Below are 19,559 nucleotides of genomic sequence, written 5' to 3'. Positions count from 1 at the left end.
TTCTTTCAAGTAATAAAGTATTCTCGTAAGTTTATAATCTGCCATTGAAAGTACATACAGGTGAGGGGTTCGAATGCCGGTCGCCATCTTGCCCCTCCATCTTGAAACTACATTAGCCAAAGAGGGACATACATGTAAATTCAAGCTTCGCCTTTCGCGCTTTACACTCAGTGACACAGAGACGAATGCGAGGGGGAGATTACTCGCGACTGCCGGCAGATTTGAAAGATTGCTGATGGAGGATCACGCCTATTTTCGAGGACACCCATACACAAAATAAATATATTTGAAATATATTTTGGAATATATGCAAATATTTGAAATTGGCCCAATAAATATATTTCACACTTAACATCATATATTTTTGTTATATTTCAGAATATATTTCAGTGTATTTTTTTCTGTATGGGTCCCCAAAAGTGTCAAAATATATGTGGCATATATTCCAAATACATATATATTCTGAAATATAACAAAAATATATGATGTTAAGTGTGAAATATATTTATTTTTGCCAATTTCAAATATTTGCATATATTCCAAAATATATACTGAAAATATATTTCAAATATATTTCTTTTGTGTATGGGCATGTAGCAGAGTCGCCAAGGAAGCGAAAGAGAGAATTAAAACGTCAACGCAACAGGCAAATCAGCAAGACCAAAGCCAATACTGGAGTAACTTTTCCCAGATGGAAAGAGCTCATGAGGAGCAAAGATTTTAAAACGGACACCGAGGTTGCCTGCTTTCTTCTCGACAGGTAATTCAGCATATTTGTGTAAATTCGAAGTTTTATAGTTGCTTGTCTAACCATAGCATGGTTGTGCATAACGCCAGAACGACCTCTAGTAGAACTTGCGTTACTTTTCCTCACGTCAATGGTGAAAAAGTATTGTTTACCTTGTAACATAAATCTGTGCTGTGACGGATCACAGGTGATAGTTTTAAAGGCGCAATTGGACGAAGTCGAACTGGAAGCCATGTTAATCTTGGAATAATACGGCCACCGTAGGAGTTAAGACGCCCTCGAAATTGAAAGGAACAGAAACTAATATTCACTGGGTAGTCATATACAATTTCACTGCTAGATGGGGGAAAATATCACACAGTGTAGCTTTAAATACTGATACTGGCAAATTATCAGTGCTGGTACTACTCGACCTCAGTGCTGCATTTGACACTGTCGATCATAACATACTTCTTGACAGGCTGGAAAACTGGGTGGGGCTTTCTGGGATAGTCCTAAAATGGTTCAGGTCATACTTAGATGGGAGAGGTTATTATGTGAGTATAGGAGACCATAAGTCTGAGTGGACATCCATGACATGCGGAGTCCCTCAAGGCTCAATTCTTGTTCACTCACTCCTGTTCAACCTGTATATGCTCCCAATGAGCCAAATAATGAGAAATAACCAAATTGCTTACCACAGCTATGCAGACGACACACAGCTGTACTTAGCCCTATCGCCTAACGATTACAGCCCAATCGACTCCCTGTGCCGATGCATTGACGAAGTCAACAGTTGGATGTGCCAAAACTTTCTTCAATTAAACAAAGACAAAACTGAAGTCATTGCATTTGGAAACAAAGATGAGGTTCTCAAGGTGAACGCATACCTTCACTCTAGGGGTCAAACAACTAAAAATCAAGTCAGGAATCTTGGTGTGACACTAGAGTCAGACCTTAGTTTCAGTAGTCATGTCAAAGCAATAACTAAATCAGCATACAATCATCTGAAAATATTGCAAGAATTAGATGCTTTGTTTCCAGACAAGACTTAGAGAAACTTGTGCATGCTTTCATCACCAGCAGGGTGGATTATTGTAATGGACTCCTCACTGGCCTTCCCAAAAACACCATAAGACAGTTGCAGCTCATACAGAACGCTGCCGCCAGGATTCTGAGCAGAACCAGAAAATATGAACATATCACACCAGTCCTCAGGTCTTTACACTGGCTCCCAGTTAGATTTAGGATTGATTTTAAAGTATTATTACTGGTATATAAATCATTCAATGGCCTAGGACCTCAATACATTGCAGATATGCTCACTGAATAATATAAACCCAACAGATCACTCAGATCATTAGGATCACATCGGCTAGAAATACCAAGGGTTCACTCTAAACATGGTGAGTCTGCTTTTAGCTATTATGCTGGAACCAGCTTCCAGAAGAGATCAGGGCCCGGTTTCCCAAAGCGTTCTTATCTCTAAGTAGTTCTTAACCTATTCCTTAACCTCTCTCTTAACCTTATGGGACGGTTCCCGAAACGTTCGTACGCTAAGTATATCTTCTGTAAGTCACACTTTCGTAAGGTTGGTCTGGACCACTCTTAGCTTTACCTTATCACTGTTGCAGGTCTAAATGAATATAATTCTGAAGTTTTAATACACCCAGACAGTATTAAATTAGGCTAATTCAAGTGTTTTCATGCAAAGAATAAAATTGGCATTACACTGATTGTTGTTAGATTTTTAATTATATTATTAAACAATATTATTAATTGAATTAAAACGCTCTTTTAAAGGCCAGTGAAAGCATAGGCTACTGTCAGTTAAGTCCTATTCGGACGCTAGCCTAATATTGTTTCTCATGGGCTCGTCCGGTATTTTAAACATTTACAGGGGTAAGTTGGTGATTTTAGTGCCGTCCGAATCCATAATATCAGTGTTTTTCTCACCCAATCCGCGTAAAAATCCCTGGCCAAATTAGTACCTTCTGTTTTTTGACAAACAGGTCGTGTGGTAATTTAATTGCCGTCTGAATCCATATCTCTGAGTTTACAAGAGATTCAAAATTCACGGTTTAAATCCTTTTTGATCACTGCGAGCACCGTACGTAAGATGTCAACTTTTATTACTGAAATGCTGGAAAGTATTTACACAAGAACAATATTTCATCGCAGCTCCACCTCAGCGAACAAAAATGAGAAAGAAAAGGCGTCACGTAAATTTTTGAAAAGGTTATTGTGGCAGCAATAGGCTATATGTTACAATTTTAAAATATGTAGGCTAGGCTATTATAGGCTATTATAGTTTGGATTATTTTTTATAATATCCAATAATCATAATAAATTGCAATTTCAACTATTTCTGAAGTGCTTCTTTTATAAAGATGACCGCTTTTTCACATAAACAGCCCCTGCACGAGAGAATAATTGATTCTCGAGCCATCGATTTCAAACAATTCAGCACCATCGCCACGGACAGCGCCGGGAAACGTCGCACGTAAGAAGGTATATCTTAAGCAGCTTCCAAAGGTATGGTTCGGGGAACACACTTAGGAACATAAACACCTTTGGTAAGATATATCTTTCGAGCTCTCTTAGCGCGCTAAGAGTGAGCGTTATCGGGAAACCGGGCCATGATGTGCTCCTACAGTGGTCACATTCAAATCCAGACTCAAAACACTTCTGTTTAGCTGTGCATTTACTGAATGAGCACTGTGCCGCTGTTCGTCCGACTGTTTGTACTGTACTGTATTTTAATTTATTTTTCTAAACTGTTTTAATTATTCTTATTTCTTTTTATTATTTTAATTGATTCTATGTAAAGCACTTTGAATTGCCGTTGTGTATGAAATGTGCTATATAGATCCTAACCCTAACCCTAACCCTAACCCAACTTGCCTTGCCTTAACAGCTGAAGAAAATGTTCTAGAACCTATTTTTTTAAGAGTGTAGTTCTTAAGCATGCTGGGAAATAGACATCCCAGCCAGTTAAACTTAAGTTCGTCTAAATCAAAATAAATAATTTCATAAAACTCAAAACAATGAAACAGTTCCATTTACTTAAAAAATATATCAGTTCTGTGAACTTGAAAGAAAAAGAAAGTGCTAAATACTCATAAAAGTTCATTTGAACTAATTAGTTTAATTTACACCAGCTGAAGAACATTTTCTAGAACCTCTTTTTTTTAAAGAGTGTAGTTTTCCAAAACAAAAAAAAAAACAAAAAAAAAAACATGCAAATTCTTTAGAGATTTCTTGTGAAAACTAAATGAAAGGTTAGAACATATTTAGTGTGTATGCTGGGTTATCTGTTATCCTCATCTACAAGCCTCTATGTTAAATCTTCATGGGAAAGGACACCTGAAAATGACAGTTTCTATTACACAATAAATTACATTGCATTGTTGCCTAACACCTTTGTGCTTCTCTTGTAAGTCTATAGGTAGAATTATTCAGAAATACAACTGAAAAGTTTTCAATTTAGTACAAACGTACACCCACTGTGTGTCATTCATTGCAACAATCATGAAAATGCAAAAAAATGTATAATAATAATAATAATAATAATTTAAAAAAATATAGTGAAAGTCCAGTTGAATTGGGTTACTTGATTGAAACATGTTATTTCAAAATGAAAACATCAAGTTAATTGAAAGAGTAAGAGTTTCAAGTTAATTTAAAATGAAGCAATCACATTTGAACCAGAAACAATACGCGACAATAGCTAAACATATTAATACATTTTGCCTTTTTTTTTTAGAATATAAACTAGTTTTTATGGCAACCATTTAATGGGTTGCACCAATAAGGAATTAATCTGAACTCTAGATTTAATCAAGGTTTATCTAATAATTCTGTTGTACCAAACTTTAAACCTTGTTTAAAAATAAGCAGGTTTATGTCATTTTGATCCTGGATTAACTTTAAACCAGTTCCTCCAGAACGTTAAACTCAGATTTAAATCTTATTAGGGATTGACCTTGTTAATATGTTTAAAAATTAAGAGGTGCAAAACAACTAAACTTAAAATAAAGCCCAAATCAACAAATAGCTTGGCTTTCAACTGTGCTTAATTCTTATTGGGGCTACAATTAATTTCTTATACAATAACCTATTACATTATGTGAAAAATCAGTATTACTCAAGATTTTATTACATTTTGACAAAATTATTACCTTTTAAACATTTTATTACATTAATAGTGTAATACCAATTACATTATGTGCAGTTTTACATTATGAGTTGCTTCAGAGCTGTTAAGAACAAAATGAGAAAAAGCAAAGCAATACTATTTTAAAATATGTATTATAATATATAAACATTACAAAATATAAGCAGCTTTATGTTTACCTCTTGTAAAAAAAAGCGGCTGCATTAACAAATTTCTGCTCATGCTTATTAATATAATATTTATTATTAGTAGTTATTTATCTCAGATTCTCTAAACTGTTAAACAATGCTCTATATTTAAATACAATAAAGAAAAACATGATATACACTTTTTGGGGTCCATTTTAAAGGGATAGTTCGTTCAAAAATAAAAATTCTGTCGCCCCTCATTCTTCCATGGGACATAATCCAGAAACCAACAATGGAAGTCAAGAGGCAACAGTATCGGTTCTACTGGTTCCCAGTGTTCTTCAGAATATCTGATTTTGTGTTCCACAGAAGAAGTCGTACTGGTTTCCAATGGGTGTGTAAATGATGACAGAATTCTCGTGGTTGGGTGGACTATTATTATTCCTGGCCGGGTCTCCTTGTGTCCCTCCATCATCCACAGGAGACTTTTTATTTTATTTTATATAACCGACTTTTATTTTATATATAGCACACAATAGGCTACTTATTTATATTTAAATATATTTATAAAATTACTTATTTACTGATTACTTAATTACTTATATTTATAAGAAAATATATATCAACACTAAATTAGCTACAAGAATTACTAGAGAGTAGTTCATGCTTACAGCTGTTAGCTAACAATGACTGTACCTAACGTTAGTTGTTCGCTGGTTCGACCAGCACATGCATCTTGTTAACGAGCCAGTGTGATGCAAACATGTATGAGAGGTTTGACATGATAATATGATAGCAGATGAACGCTTTTTATGCGTAGTTTCACTGGCGGAGCTAGGGGGTGGCCAGGGGTGGCCATGGCCACCCTTGGTCTAAGCTTGGCCACCCCTTTGGCCACCCCTCTCACAACTGCTGTTTCTGTCTCTTTTTTTATTGACAAAAATTGCGTTTTTTAAAAACGCTGAACCATCTCTTTAAGACCACAAAAAACATGAGACTTTTCAGACGCACACTCCAACTTCACCTCAACGCCAGGCGAAAAGTCAAACGAGTGCGGAAATGTGCAAGTGCCAAATGAGCTTCAGCAGAACATCAGACAGTGATATGCACATAGTAAATATAGAGTCAACCCTAACCCTTTCTCAACTGGTGGGTTGCAAGACCGTTTTGAGTAGGCCTAAGTCGAATAGTGTACAGAGTGCAGTCAACAACAAACGTAATTCTCTTTTTTTCTGATGCTTTTATTTTAGAAGATGTGTGTGTGAAAGCTTGTGACACTTATGTCAGATGCTGAGGGTGACCAGACGTCCCGAAAAATTCGGGACAGTCCCGAAATCTAAACTGTTGTCCCGAATCCCGAATCTGGCCCTAATTGTCCCGAAAATTATACTAAAGCAAAATCTTGAGTAGTTATTGTCTGATAAACATTAAAAACTGTCTGCGGAGGTTGAGGCCGGCGACACACTGGCTGCGTGGCGTGTCCGTTTTTATTTCGGCTCCCCTGTTAACAGGTTAGAGCTTGCACACTGCCTGCGTGACACACGCGTCTCAGGCGCGCCTCGAGCAGCGCGGAAAACGCGTGCATGCTAGAAACAGAACCGACGCCTATTTTTCACGCGACACGCAAGCGCGTTGGAAGCGTTTCCAGGCAAAATAGAATAGGAAAATATGTTTGTATGTCATTTTGACATGAAAACATATTAATAAATGACATTTTGATGTTTGAAAGTTTAAGTTTTTACATAAATGCAGATATAAATGTAATAAAAAAAATATATGATCGATTTTCAAATATTGCACCTGTCAATACAGAACGAAATATTCTTATTCTGTAGCCTATTTTGCCTATTATTAGAGCGCAAGTTGCTGCAGCCGCGAGGACAGTGCTGCACGCGTAAAGGAGTGATTGATTGTGATTGATTGTTCGCGGCACTGCAAAAAAATACTTCACTACACAATTATCTCGTTATTTTCGTTTAAGCTTATTAGCGTTAGGCTATACTGAAAGGTCTGATTTACGCACTGTTACATACAACAGTCATTGTTTTTTTTTCTTTTCACAATGACATTTGAGTTCATGATTTTAATGGTTTTTTTTTTTTTTTGTGGCAGACAAAAGAATAATGACAGACTGTTGATCTTTGAATAAAAATATGTTTGGTTCAGGTTTGAAATTCATTATCTTTTATTAGGCTACGCAGTCTAATATCATAGAAGCCTCCATCCCGTCACCCCAGATCCAAAGGCACAAACTGATATAATGTTTTAATGTCCAAATAAATGTGAGCACTGTGCATTTGTACTAGACGATAGGCATTCATTTTGCGTTAATTTGTAAAGGACAAACAAAAATGGATAATTTTTAAATCCATAAAACAATTTTACATTCTGGCAACATTACATTACGAAAAACATAACATTTTACATTATGTGCTGTTGACTTCCGCCTTGTTCACATTCTTGCACATGGGGATTCAAAAGAGAACTTTTGTTTTCCTTTTTAATTTCGGTATGATAGAACTGTTGCAATTATTTATTTTGACAACTAATATAGAAAGTTAAACTTTTTTTTTTTTTTACAAACTCAGAATTGGTTGAAGAGTTCATTTATTATATAAAACACATTGAAGGTTGAATAATCTTTGGACTACAGTAGTTATCTGCATGTTATCTCATCCATGAAGATGCAACAATGTAGAACAAGCTATTGGAGATTTTGAGAACCAGAACCAATCTAACTGAGCAAGTTGAACTTTAGCTATAGTGTGTGCCCTTTTATTACTATTTAATTAATTTTAATATGAGGTGGTGGGTAATAACAAAAATTTTTTAAATTCACTCAGTATTCCATGATTCCTAATTCACTACTATCTCTTACAATTAAGTACAAATTAACTTTATTCAGTTGTGTAGGCACTAAAACAGTCCAATACATTATCAAAAAAATTTTTATTATAAAATAATTAAGATTTCTGTGCCACCCCAGACTGGTTGCTGGCCCTTGCCTGGCCACCCCTATGGAAAAATCCTGGCAGTAGTTTAATGTTAAGTTTGATGTCTTTCACTGCGTTTTACTGAACTCAGCCCAGAGCCTTTAAAGCCAACCAACCCCGTGACGTCACATGTTAGAATACTGCACAATGGCGGCGCCCTGGCCGCGAAAGATGTAACGTTTTTTCTTTTATGTTTACATTTGTCATGTTTCTTATATAATTGTTGATTATAGTGGAAATCCATTTTGTAAATCATGTAAACTTGATTGACTGCTTCATTTCCCCTTTAAGCCCCATGTTTAGTCATTTTCAGTGTCTGTCGTTGTCTATGTTTCCTGTTACTATTTCCTGATTGTTCCATTCTTGTTTTTGAAGATTCCCGAGTATTAATGTTAGTTTGAGTTTGTTTGCAGTAAAGACTGCTGCACATCCTGTTTATTCTCTGCTGTGTATTTTTTTGGATTGAGTATGCAATCAATACACAAGTTACTTTAGGGGTAAAACATTTTTATTTTATTCAAGTTACAAAAAGAAATACACCAAAGTTCAATTATTGTATTTGTTCACAGAAAAGTTATCTTATAGCTTTTTTAAAAACATGGCAGGCATATTTGAACTCTAGCTGAACAGAAACAAATTAATGAATGAATATATGGCCTATAGCATAATTCACTGCTAGAGCTACAGTAAACACAGTAACATTTATAAAATGGCAAAGAACAGGGGGAAATTGCTTTTGTTACGATGAAAAAAGAAAACAGTTGCGCAATCAGCGCAAAATCAATATAGATGTAAGATCTCAATATAACTGTAAGGTCAAAAATAAGTCAAATTATTATTTAATAGACTATTGACTACAAACAATAGATCATCTGAGTAATTAAGAATTTGAATTAATGAATCAAAAGATGAGTAAATTACCACAGTATGGATATATGAATATGCAAGTTTATATGAAAAAAGAAAATAATAAAAAAGATAAACAATAATAATTGGATTATAACACAAGTTTAGCTCTTTAAAGCATATAGTCAAATAAACTGTTCTGCTTTCCTGGCGTGAACCAGACAATCACCCCTCAGATAACATACATGAGTGCACAGATCGCATTAAAAAGTAATATCCCTTACTTCCCAGCAACAGAGTCAAATACAAGAAGCATTAATCTAACATAATTTCTATAAATCACCTCAAAAGACAGAATGCTCTTTGTTTTACAATACTTAATATTTAAGTAGAGCTGTTCTTCTCTTTTTCTATGTCAAGCACACATTAGCTGTTAACACTATATATAGGCCTGGCAAAATATTTTCTCAAATTGCAACACTGTTGGGGATTTTGTCTGGGGACAAATAACTATAATCAAATGCTAATCCCTCATTCCGGCTCTTGATGATGTTGGTCACCTCATCTAGTTTCTTTTGGAAAGTCTTTATGGCTTCCTTCACTGGTTGCTCTGTGAAGCACATTTCTGGATACATGCCCAAGTACAGCTGGGGGGAAAAGTAAGTTCTTCAGAAAGCAGAACAACATCTTTCTTTCTTTTTACAAGGTAAACTGACCCTTCTCTAAGCTCCGCCCCCTTGGTTACTGTCAATCACTCAGACAAGCTTATAAAACAAACTTTATAATAGTTTGTAACTTTATAAAAGATTTTCATTAATAGCACATTTTTCAAAGAAATGTAGAAAACTGAATGATATTATTCTTAGAATGAAGTCTGACATTCCAAAGCATTTTTATTTGCCTTGTTTCTTTAAAGAACTTGTAAAATAATGCGGTAACATGATTAAGAACTGCAGATCAGCAGAGATCAGAATCAGTGCAAATGCTTTTTACATTCAGCTGAACATAGAGAATCCGATTACTGCACTGTAAAAAATTATATGATTATAATTTAACTTTAACTTATCGAAATAATTGAACCAATTTCAGCTTAATTGTATAAGTTGTACAAGATTCAGCTGAAATGTGTAAGTCAAGATTTAAAATAATGAGTTGATATGACTTGTACAGACAATTTTATTTTTGACTTTACTAAGTTTTTAAGTTGAAGGTGGAAATTTGTGTCAGAGAGCTGATAACATTAGTGTGAGTGAACAGAACTTTACCACTACATAATCACAATACTGGGAACTGTTTTCTTACTATCCCGTCTGTAACCTTAATCAAAACATAAATTAATTGTGTCACTACATGCTCCAGAAAAAAAAGATAAATTATCTCTTCTATAGCTTTTAGATCATTAGTTTAACACAAAGGGACTCCATTAACTACCATTAGAGAAGAGCAAAAGTTTGCCTGTTAGGATTGGAAGACATGTATTTCACTACAGAATACATTGCGTAAAGTATAATTTGTAACATATTCTGTTAGTTTACTCAAGGAAAGTAACATTATTTTAATACTTTAGATTACTTATTCAGCACTGTTTTGAATTTTAAAAGTGTGACTGTGGCAGCAGCAATATATAGTGTACTAGTAGAAGTTTCATTCTCAGTTTTTGTGCTAAGCTCCTAATATATGGTATTTTAAATACGAACAGCCTTAAATAAATGCAGTGCCGCAGAACACATACACTTTAGCAAGCAAACAATCTACAACAATAAGAATAATTAAAATGTATTTGAGCCTACATAAAAAAATCTTTGGGCTCTTTTTTTAAACTCATACCTTGATGCTCTGTACCCTCAACTAGTAACATGTTCATTCTTTTTCACATTGTTTTAGACTAGAATGTTCTCTACAATTTCAAGTGGAAAGTATATTGGAATAAGACATCAAACCTCATTCTTCTGGAACTGAGTGAGGGCCCAAGATATTGCTAGAACCTTGTAGGTACGATCATGGTCAGGCAGACTCTTGATGATATAATCCATATCCACTTTGCCCTTCTGATCGGGAGGCGGCATGTGCATGGTGGAAGGACTGTTGGGGATCCAGCCATAACAGTCAAACTGGAACATAAAAGTTTACTCACACATATTAGCTTATGGATATTATCCAGAATTGTGCCTAGCAATTTTTAATGCTCTTGTTGTGTGTAATGTAGTGTGTAATCTCACCTGTCCAAAGTTGACAGCAGCATGTTGTGCTGAAGCGTTGAATATCACAACGCTCAGGTACTTGACTAACTCCTCTCGAGTTTCTAGAGACTCTGGAAACTCTGGAAACAATGGCAGTATGCATTTAACTTGTGCACACATTTAAAAGTGACATCGCTTAGAGCACCTTTAAGAAAATTAAGACCGTGGCCGTGGAACTACAATTGAACGCAAATCTGCAAATGCATCCTATTGTTTGCCAGCGATGAACATCTTGATTAGGCCTATAGATGAACATCTGCCTTTGCTGTCTGTGAACGATTCCACAGGTATAGCTAGTTATAATTTCATACAGGTAATACTTTTTACAACAAACAGATTATTACGCTAAGTAAACAATACCACTACAACAAATGATCACATTAGCATTTTTTTTGATACGCTCCTAATTTATACAATAAATAAGCGACCATTTTTCAGAGAGTAGGAAATGAACATCCGCCAAACCACAATAATTTGTAGGAATTGTGCAGTGGCGGGCGACCTGTTTGTGTTGAAAACAAATGCCTTTGCATTGCATTCATCAACCGTCAGTGTGGTCTACGCTTTAGCGCATGCCGACATTCGTCCGCCATCTCCTCGTCTGGAATCAGAAGCATCTGAAGTCGCTTAGCGCCATTCACATCCCGGGCGAGCTCAATCGTGTAGCCCTTGAGCTCTTAGGACAGCCCACGCTCTCGGGAGAATGAAGACTTTACCCCCAGGTGGTCCAGCTGATTTAGAGTCGCTTCAGAGTTGCACAAGTAGACCTGTTTGCCTGTGCGGACAATTCCCACTGCCAATTGTTTTACTCCCTGACTGAGAGGACCCTCGGCACGGATACCGTGGCACACAGCTGGCCTCATGGCCTACGTAATTTTCCCCAGTGAGCCAACTCGCACTGACACTGTGCAAGGTCAGGGAGGACGAGAGCAGGTCTTGTTGGTTGCACCATACTGGCCCAACCAGACCTGGTTCCCAGCACTCATGCTCCTCTCGACAGCCCCTCCCTGGTGGATTCCTCTGAAGAAAAACCTGCTTTCTCAGAGACGGGGCACTTAATGGCACCACGTCCAGACCTCTGGAACCTCCACGTGTGGTCTCTGGATGGGATGCAGAGAATTTAATTGATCTATTCTCAACGGTGATCTACCCATCTATGTTAACTCTGTGCCCCTGTGCTAGATCAGGGCTAGGTCAGCCCCTGTGCTAGATCAGGGTTAGGTCAGCCCCTGTGCTAGATCAGGGTTAGGTCAGCCCCTGTGCTAGACGAGGTGTGCATGTGTTGTGATTCCCCTACGGGTGATCCAACAAGTGTATTTTTCCACGGTACGGCTTCCCTATCAGTGAGCCTGTGTCTTTCCCTCTATAGATCTGCTCTGCCGTCTCTGCACAGTATTGACTCCACCCTAGCTAGGCTGGATCTACCAAAGAGACCTTCCCTATGTAGCCATGCCCTACGGGCCAGTCCATATGTGTAAAACCTAAACCTCTTAATATCAGGTGTAAACAGGGCGTTTGATAAATTAAACCTGTACTCACTGTCAGAATTATTCATGCCAAGGGAAACATCCTTAACAAAGTCTTGAATCTCTCCATCACTTTTAACGGTCTCATCGCTCTCATAGTAGATCTTGACCACAGCAGAAACAAAACTACAGGAAGATCAACAAGATGACAAATTAATAAAAATAACTCTGGATGCCAAAAATGTTAATTGGAGTGTATGTGAACTAGTTTGTACTTTTGCACTAGTAGTACAGGATCTCAACTGTTGCTAAACTTACTCGTGTATTGCCTCCCAGATCATCTTGCCATCATCTCTATAATAGTACTTGGGCACATCTTTCATTCCTCGAGCTTCTATGGTCTCAGGGAAGCACAGGGATTTGTAGGTTAAAGTCTTCACTGCACTTTGAATCACTTTAGCTATCCCATCTGCATTGATGCTAGTAATCTGTGGATACCAAGAATTCAGTTAATCTTTTGCCTCAATATTTTCAGCACTTATTTAGCTTACTCAAGTGACCATGTAGGGGATTATGGGTGAAGTTTTATTCTGGTGGGGTTTTTTTTGCATTAAATTAGGAATAAAATTTAGGAACTACTTAGGTCTGTCGGTTTAAGCAAACACCAGTTAACTAAATACAACGTAGCCTATGAAATAGAAGTAAGAGCATTCAGCAAAAAGACAGAATATCACAAGACAAAAAGTAAAGTAATGGCTCAGGCCTGTCATGTTGAAGATTTGTTAACACTGTGTGCGTCTTTAAAACTATATCATGGACAGAAATTATGTCTTGGTAGACAAAGACAAAATAATCCAATATGAATAGAATTGCTTTGAATCCTAGCAAGATGCTGTTTATGTGTGGATATATTAATTAGGTGTAATACCTGGCTGAAGATCCCGCCTTCACTGATGAGGGTTCCACGGGCCGCTGCATTGATTGCAATTGTGAAACGAATATGAGGTTTCAGCAACTGTAAAAATCAAATGATGCATTTAAACATGTGCATTAAATCATAAAAAAATTATTTAAAAAGCATAAACTGAAAGATGAACTGTGCTTTCAGTGTCCTGCCCTGGAGGTTTTTGTTTAACATTATATCTAAATATCATGACTGGATATTGAATGACAGGTACCTTATATACAGGATGGACTGCAGGGAGCTGTCTGTACATGGCCATTTCAAAAACCTCTGATATCAGATGTGTCTTGAGAAGGTGCGTGACCAACTGGTGTACAAGTAAGTCGGCAGATTTCACCCACATCTTGGCAAACATCCAATCATATTCATTATCACTTGGGAGAAAGATTGGGCTCTTTTCCCCTGGGGTTTGACTGAGCTGATTCAGATATAATAGAAGCAGGATATGAGTAGATTCACAGAAAAAGCACTTTTATTTTTAATTTATGTCTTCATTTGATACTGATTCTATATGTGACATATACCTGAATGGCAATTGGCACAATTTGGTCCGATCTGTTCTTGTACAGCAGGCAGACGGGTGCAGTCAGATAAAGCTGATCGCTGGATGTTGGCACTCCCTCCAGTATTTCATAATCCACTATGTAGATGTTTCCTGCCTATAAACGTGTTTACAGGTGCAAAGTTTAGAACTAATAGTTCATGGGTTAAATAACATTGATTTAAGTCATTTATGTAAATTAAATGATGTGAAGTGTTATTAATTATGTGAATTATGTAAAATTATATGATACAAGCCTTGGATTTGATTATTGACCAACTGTTCAAGTGATTTATTTCTTAATGTTTCTGACCTTTAATTCCTCTAGTAGTGTGACACCTTTCTCCAGAAAGCCCTTCACCATCTCATGTGTGACTGGAAACTTGTCTGGAATTTCCATGCACTTCCTGATCATGACAGGATTGCAGCCGTTCAAAAACTGATAGCCGAACATGTAATCCTCCCTCCAGTCTTGCATCAGTTTCTCTGTCCAGATTTCAAACGGGAAAATTCAGTCAACTCTCAAAGGCTTTACAGGCATGGAAAAAAAGTGCCTCTTCATTGTTGGTTTCTCACAACAATTGTGTTTTTGGATATATAGATTTAGTTTAAATGAAGAAACAAACAAAAAACAAACAAACATTCTTAATAAAAGAAGAAATAATCCAAACCTAGTAGAGTCTTCTTGATATTAAAATCTTCCAATATCTTTTCAAAGAATTCCATGCCTTTCCAGGAATGAACGGATTCTTCAAATTTTTCACGAAGTGCTTCCACTTTCCTGAAACAGAGGGCATACTGTATAATTATAGACATGAACATTATTTGCAAGATTTTTCATTCTGGAAAATGGAGTAAAAATTCTGTATAAAATCAACAAGGACTGTGGCCACGACACATTCCCCCAAAACTTACGCTTTCAACAAATTCTCATGAAACTCTATTGTTTTCCCCCAATCAAACTGAACTTCTATAGGAAGTGTTTTGCCCTCTATGCTCTTAGGGAAGCCGTTGTCCCCCTTAGTCCACCTTCAACAAGAAAAATGACAACATTAACTTGTACAGTTCCACTGTCATATACACTGTTATGTTTGGTTAGTTTCACTTTCATGGACTTTTAGTTTGTTTAGCGTCAGTTTCCTGTTTCCTTTGTTTCTATGCATGACACTGATTCTATCATCACACCTGTTATTCTTTTAGTTTGTTATCTTGTTTGTTTATGATCTCTGTTTTCTGTTCCTTATTGTCCGGTATTGTTTGTGCACATCACACTGTTTGTTTATGTAACACTGAGTTATTTAATAAACCTTTTGTTGTTTTGATCCTTTTTGGCATTTCTTCATCACAACTCCTTGTCTAAGCGCTTGTTCTTTCCAGACTGGCTCTTGGCAGGCCTTCCAGCACACACTGTCAAACCTCTGCAACTGTTCTTTATCAAGCCGAAGAGAGCGCACATCACTCCTCTCTGCCGAGTATTTAGCCATTTTCAAGAAACTACTGAAGACGCATCTTTTTCTTCATAACTTGACCCACTTGGCCACACGAGGAGCACCAGAGGATTACACGCCTGTTAGACTTTATTGTCTATTTTGATTCCATTGTGCTAATTCATGTTTGCTTTTTATGTTTCATTGTATTGTACTGGGCCACTGTAAATAACCCAAATAATTACTAGAGTAAAAGTAAGAATGTATCCAATGAAAAATGTTATTAACTTAAAGTATATATTTAAAATAGTGCAAATGGTTATAATGTGAAATTATAACCATTGCTATAATATAATACATTACAATGTCATTTAGTATATATTTAAAATAGTATATAAAATATATAAAAAGTATATATTTAAAATAGTGCAAATGGTTATAATGTGAAATTATAACCATTGCTATAATATAATATAATATACCCCCCCCCCCCCCCCCCCACACACACACACACACACACTTTTACAATTTGTTGCTACGGGCCTGTGTAAATGACATTGTAATGTATATGTGCAATATATTTACAATATTAGTGTGTCAAGCACATTGAACTGTATCAGGAGTAATAAAAGAAAAAAAAACTGCAACAAATGAATATTGTTCAAGAATGTAATTGTTTCTTCAAACCTGAATATCTTCTGTCTAGATTCCAGTTCATATTGTCTTTTCTCTTTAAGAAATTCAGGGTCATCCTGAGGCAATCCAGCTAAATGAACACAAAGATATACATATCACACATTTTACACATAGAAAGGACAGCATTTAAGACATAATTCAAATCAAACCTGAACAACTGAATACTTTTTTTAAAATAATAATAACAATAGTAATAATAATAATAATAATGCTTCATTTAAAACTGGATAATGAACAAAAGCGATAATGCACGTACCAGTGCCTTCTCGGATAAACACTGGCTCTTCGTCTGTTATCCAGAACTGACAGGGGAACTCAAAGCATGTTTCAGAGGGTGTTTTCACTGTGATATGCTCACAATACCAATTATTATTGACAAAGAGTTTCTCCTTTTCAAGTTTCACCAGGACAACGTCTCCAAAGTCCTTCTCCACACTGATGTCGAGGGAGATCTCCTTTAATGACAACTTTTATTAGACACATTGTATGGGAAACAAATAAACAAGAAACATCTCTCCACAGGCTTTGGTGAAGAGGGATTCATCCTAATTTAATTCCCTGATTATGTGCACTGGGATATATGTGATCAGGATGCCCAAATTGTATCTCACCAGATGCAGTTTTTATTTATTTGTGTATCCTAACTTTTAACAGAAAATGGTTAATAAGAAAACAAAATGAAATATAGCTGAAGACAGGCCAAAGCACAATGGGCACATAATGTAACTATTTAAAATAAGACATGTTCTTATTTTGTGTTAATGACACACTTCCTACTGACAGTATATATATATTTTTTTTTTTTTTGCAGTTGTGTCACCCTGACATTTGAGAATATACTGATTGCTGGACAAAAGTTTTTCAATGATCTCAACAGCTTTAAAACTACTGAAATTAAAAAAAAAATTGTTTATGAAAGGTTTCAAACCTAAAATAAAGCCATAGTATTGTCTTTCATTTTTTATTATTAATACACCATTTTAAATAGTTTACTGTTAATTTGTGCAGACAGTTGCACCACCTGACAACTGAGGGTTAAAGATAACGAAACAAAAAATATGTATTATTTAAATGTACTAAAATGAATTAAAACTAAATCGGTTTTCTAGAATAAAGTGATATATGTCATGAATTTATCAAATTATTTTAAAAGGAAATAATGCACTTGGATACAAAAATATGCACACCATGCCATTGACCCATAAATATATATATATATAATCATAATATATATAATATCATAATAGAAATAAAGAAATTACTAATTAAGTCTTTAACGTTCTTACCCTTTTAATAACAACACAGGATTTGTTGACCAGGACTCTTTCACTGCTCTGATCCTTTGAGTCTATCAGCGTCAGGTAAATTCTGTTCGTTTCATCAGCAATCACGTCCAGTAGACCAGTAGATACAGTCACCTTGTAGGTCAACATTTTGCCTGAATGAAAGATGTACAAACTCTTCTATGTACAAACTCTAACTATTCTTAAGCACCTTTATATGAAGTTCACTTCCGGCGCTACTCTCCACCTCCTGTGACATTATAATGTGGGTTTGGTCTATCAATCAAAAATGTCATGTCCATACCTGCATATGTGATCAAGAACTTACAGAAGAGACAGGTATGTAGAGGTATTCCTGTGGTTTAGACAATCCCCTTTCTCTGATAAGCTTTTACAATTGCAATTGCTAAATTTGCCTCCTAAATAATATCATTGATATAATAATATCATTAACTAATATATAATGTAATATAAAAGTGAAGAGTAATATAAGAGTGTATATAATATAATTTAATTTGGATATAATACATTCAAAATGCCCTCCACAAAGTAAATGACAAAGAATGACCTTTTCAATTTTTAATTTATTGATAATAAATCCAGATGGGACTTATCAAAGTCATTAGCACTCTTTATAGCTAAATTTAATCAGAAGCTCGGCAAGTGTTAAATATTACCAGCGAGTGAAACATTAATGATAAGCCAATGATTTTAAAGGTTAGAGTTAATTATATGTATTTATTGATTTTTCTACATGTTAAACATGTAGATAAATATAAATAGGCTTATATTTTCAAACTGCATTTCATACTTTGTTCTTTAATTAATACATCTATTAGCTCAGTTTGATTAAGTTTTTTAAAAAATCCTCTTGATGCTCCTGAGTGCAAGAGCAAGAAGGTGAGGTTATTATTTCGGGTAGAATTGAAAGAGGGGGGACTAATATATATAATTTATTAGTATCATGGGGGAATAATATGTTCTTTTGGTTCTGAATGTATTTATTACTGTCTTGTCCTGCTTTCTGCAGTTTATAAGTAAAATAAGCAGTCATCAAAACATCATAATTTAATGCCTGTAATGGCATCGCCCTTCAGCCGTGCTTATTGCTTACATGTATTTATTTATTTATTCTTATTTCTTAATTGCATTTTCATGATTGTTGCAAGTATGAATGACAAACAGTGTGTGTAAGTTTGTACGAAACTGAAAACTTTTCAGTTGTATTTCTGAAGAAAAAAAATCTACCTATAGACTTACAAGAGAAACATAAAGGTGATAGGCAAAAATGCAATGTCATACACATATTGTGTAATGGAAAGGCATAAACTGTCACAACTGTCATTTCCCATGAAGATTTAAGATATAGCCTATAGAGGCTTGTAGATGAGGACACCACCCCACACACTACATATTTTAACCTTTCATTTAGTTTTCACAAGAAATTTCTAAAGAATCTTTTGAAAACGTTCTTCAGCTGGTGCCATAGAATAACTTTTTTTGCACCATAAAGCACTTTTTTCAAAATTTATCAAAGCTCAATACAGCTCGAGTATAACCTGTACACACAAAGAAATTAAGATTTAAAGCTTACACATTTTAATTGAATAATTGAACAATACTCAAACAATTATTCAATTAAAATGTGTAATGATTATTCAATTCAATATAATGGAATTTTACTATTAATTGAAATGCTTAGGCCTATGACATTATTACAGAAATAATAACGAGATGTTTGCATTTGAACTCTTCTCTAAAATTGCACATTCAATGACCTCTTACAAGAACAAAAACAGACAAACAATTCTAAACAAAAGTAGGCTAATACAATTTACACGATGACGGAAATCGAGTTGGTTTTGGATATTGATCAGTCAGTGTGATTTCGGATAATGGCCTAATTGTTTCTCAAGGGGTCGTGGGGTATTTTCAGCAATTCCAGGAGTTAGTCGATGATTTTATTGCTGTTCAAATCCAGAATATCGGTGGTTTTCTCCCACCACCTGCGTAGAAATTCCTGGCCGATTTTTTTTTTTTTTTGTCAAACACAAAAATCGTGAGGTAATTG

General features: G+C 35.5%; 1 protein-coding gene across 2 annotated transcripts; it reads right to left on the bottom strand.

Annotated features, from left to right (window-relative positions):
- Positions 1–8,515: 8,515 nt before the first annotated feature.
- Positions 8,516–17,677, bottom strand: LOC309492119 (polyunsaturated fatty acid 5-lipoxygenase-like). 2 transcript variants are annotated; one of them, XM_082160960.1, is made up of 14 exons: positions 17,492–17,677; positions 16,462–16,660; positions 16,197–16,275; positions 14,998–15,111; positions 14,754–14,863; positions 14,396–14,568; positions 14,066–14,200; positions 13,756–13,959; positions 13,506–13,592; positions 12,896–13,065; positions 12,651–12,763; positions 11,091–11,191; positions 10,812–10,982; positions 8,516–9,518 (listed from the first exon to the last, which is right to left on the bottom strand). In XM_082160960.1, the coding sequence occupies exons 1-14, from the start codon at positions 17,636–17,638 to the stop codon at positions 9,339–9,341; spliced, it is 1,983 nt and encodes a 660-aa protein (XP_082017086.1). In that variant the 5' UTR covers positions 17,639–17,677; the 3' UTR covers positions 8,516–9,338. The 2 variants fall into 2 exon arrangements, with proteins under 2 accessions (XP_082017086.1, XP_082017087.1); XM_082160961.1 differs by having other exon boundaries at positions 16,462–16,657.
- Positions 17,678–19,559: the final 1,882 nt, after the last annotated feature.

Source organism: Leuciscus leuciscus (genome assembly GCF_965113295.1).
Source record: "Leuciscus leuciscus genome assembly, chromosome: 2".
Taxonomy (NCBI): domain Eukaryota; kingdom Metazoa; phylum Chordata; class Actinopteri; order Cypriniformes; family Leuciscidae; genus Leuciscus; species Leuciscus leuciscus.
This window is presented reverse-complemented; position numbering and strand designations above follow the sequence as displayed.

Coding starts and splice junctions, on each gene's coding strand:
- LOC309492119 (XM_082160960.1), bottom strand. CDS start 17,638: ATGTTGACCTACAAGGTGACTGTATCTACTGGTCTACTGGACGTGATT. Junction 16,661..17,491: donor CCTGTGTTGTTATTAAAAGG/GTAAGAACGTTA, acceptor TTGTCATTAAAG/GAGATCTCCCTCGACATCAG. Junction 9,519..10,811: donor CTCAGTTCCAGAAGAATGAG/GTTTGATGTCTT, acceptor TTTTCCCCCCAG/CTGTACTTGGGCATGTATCC.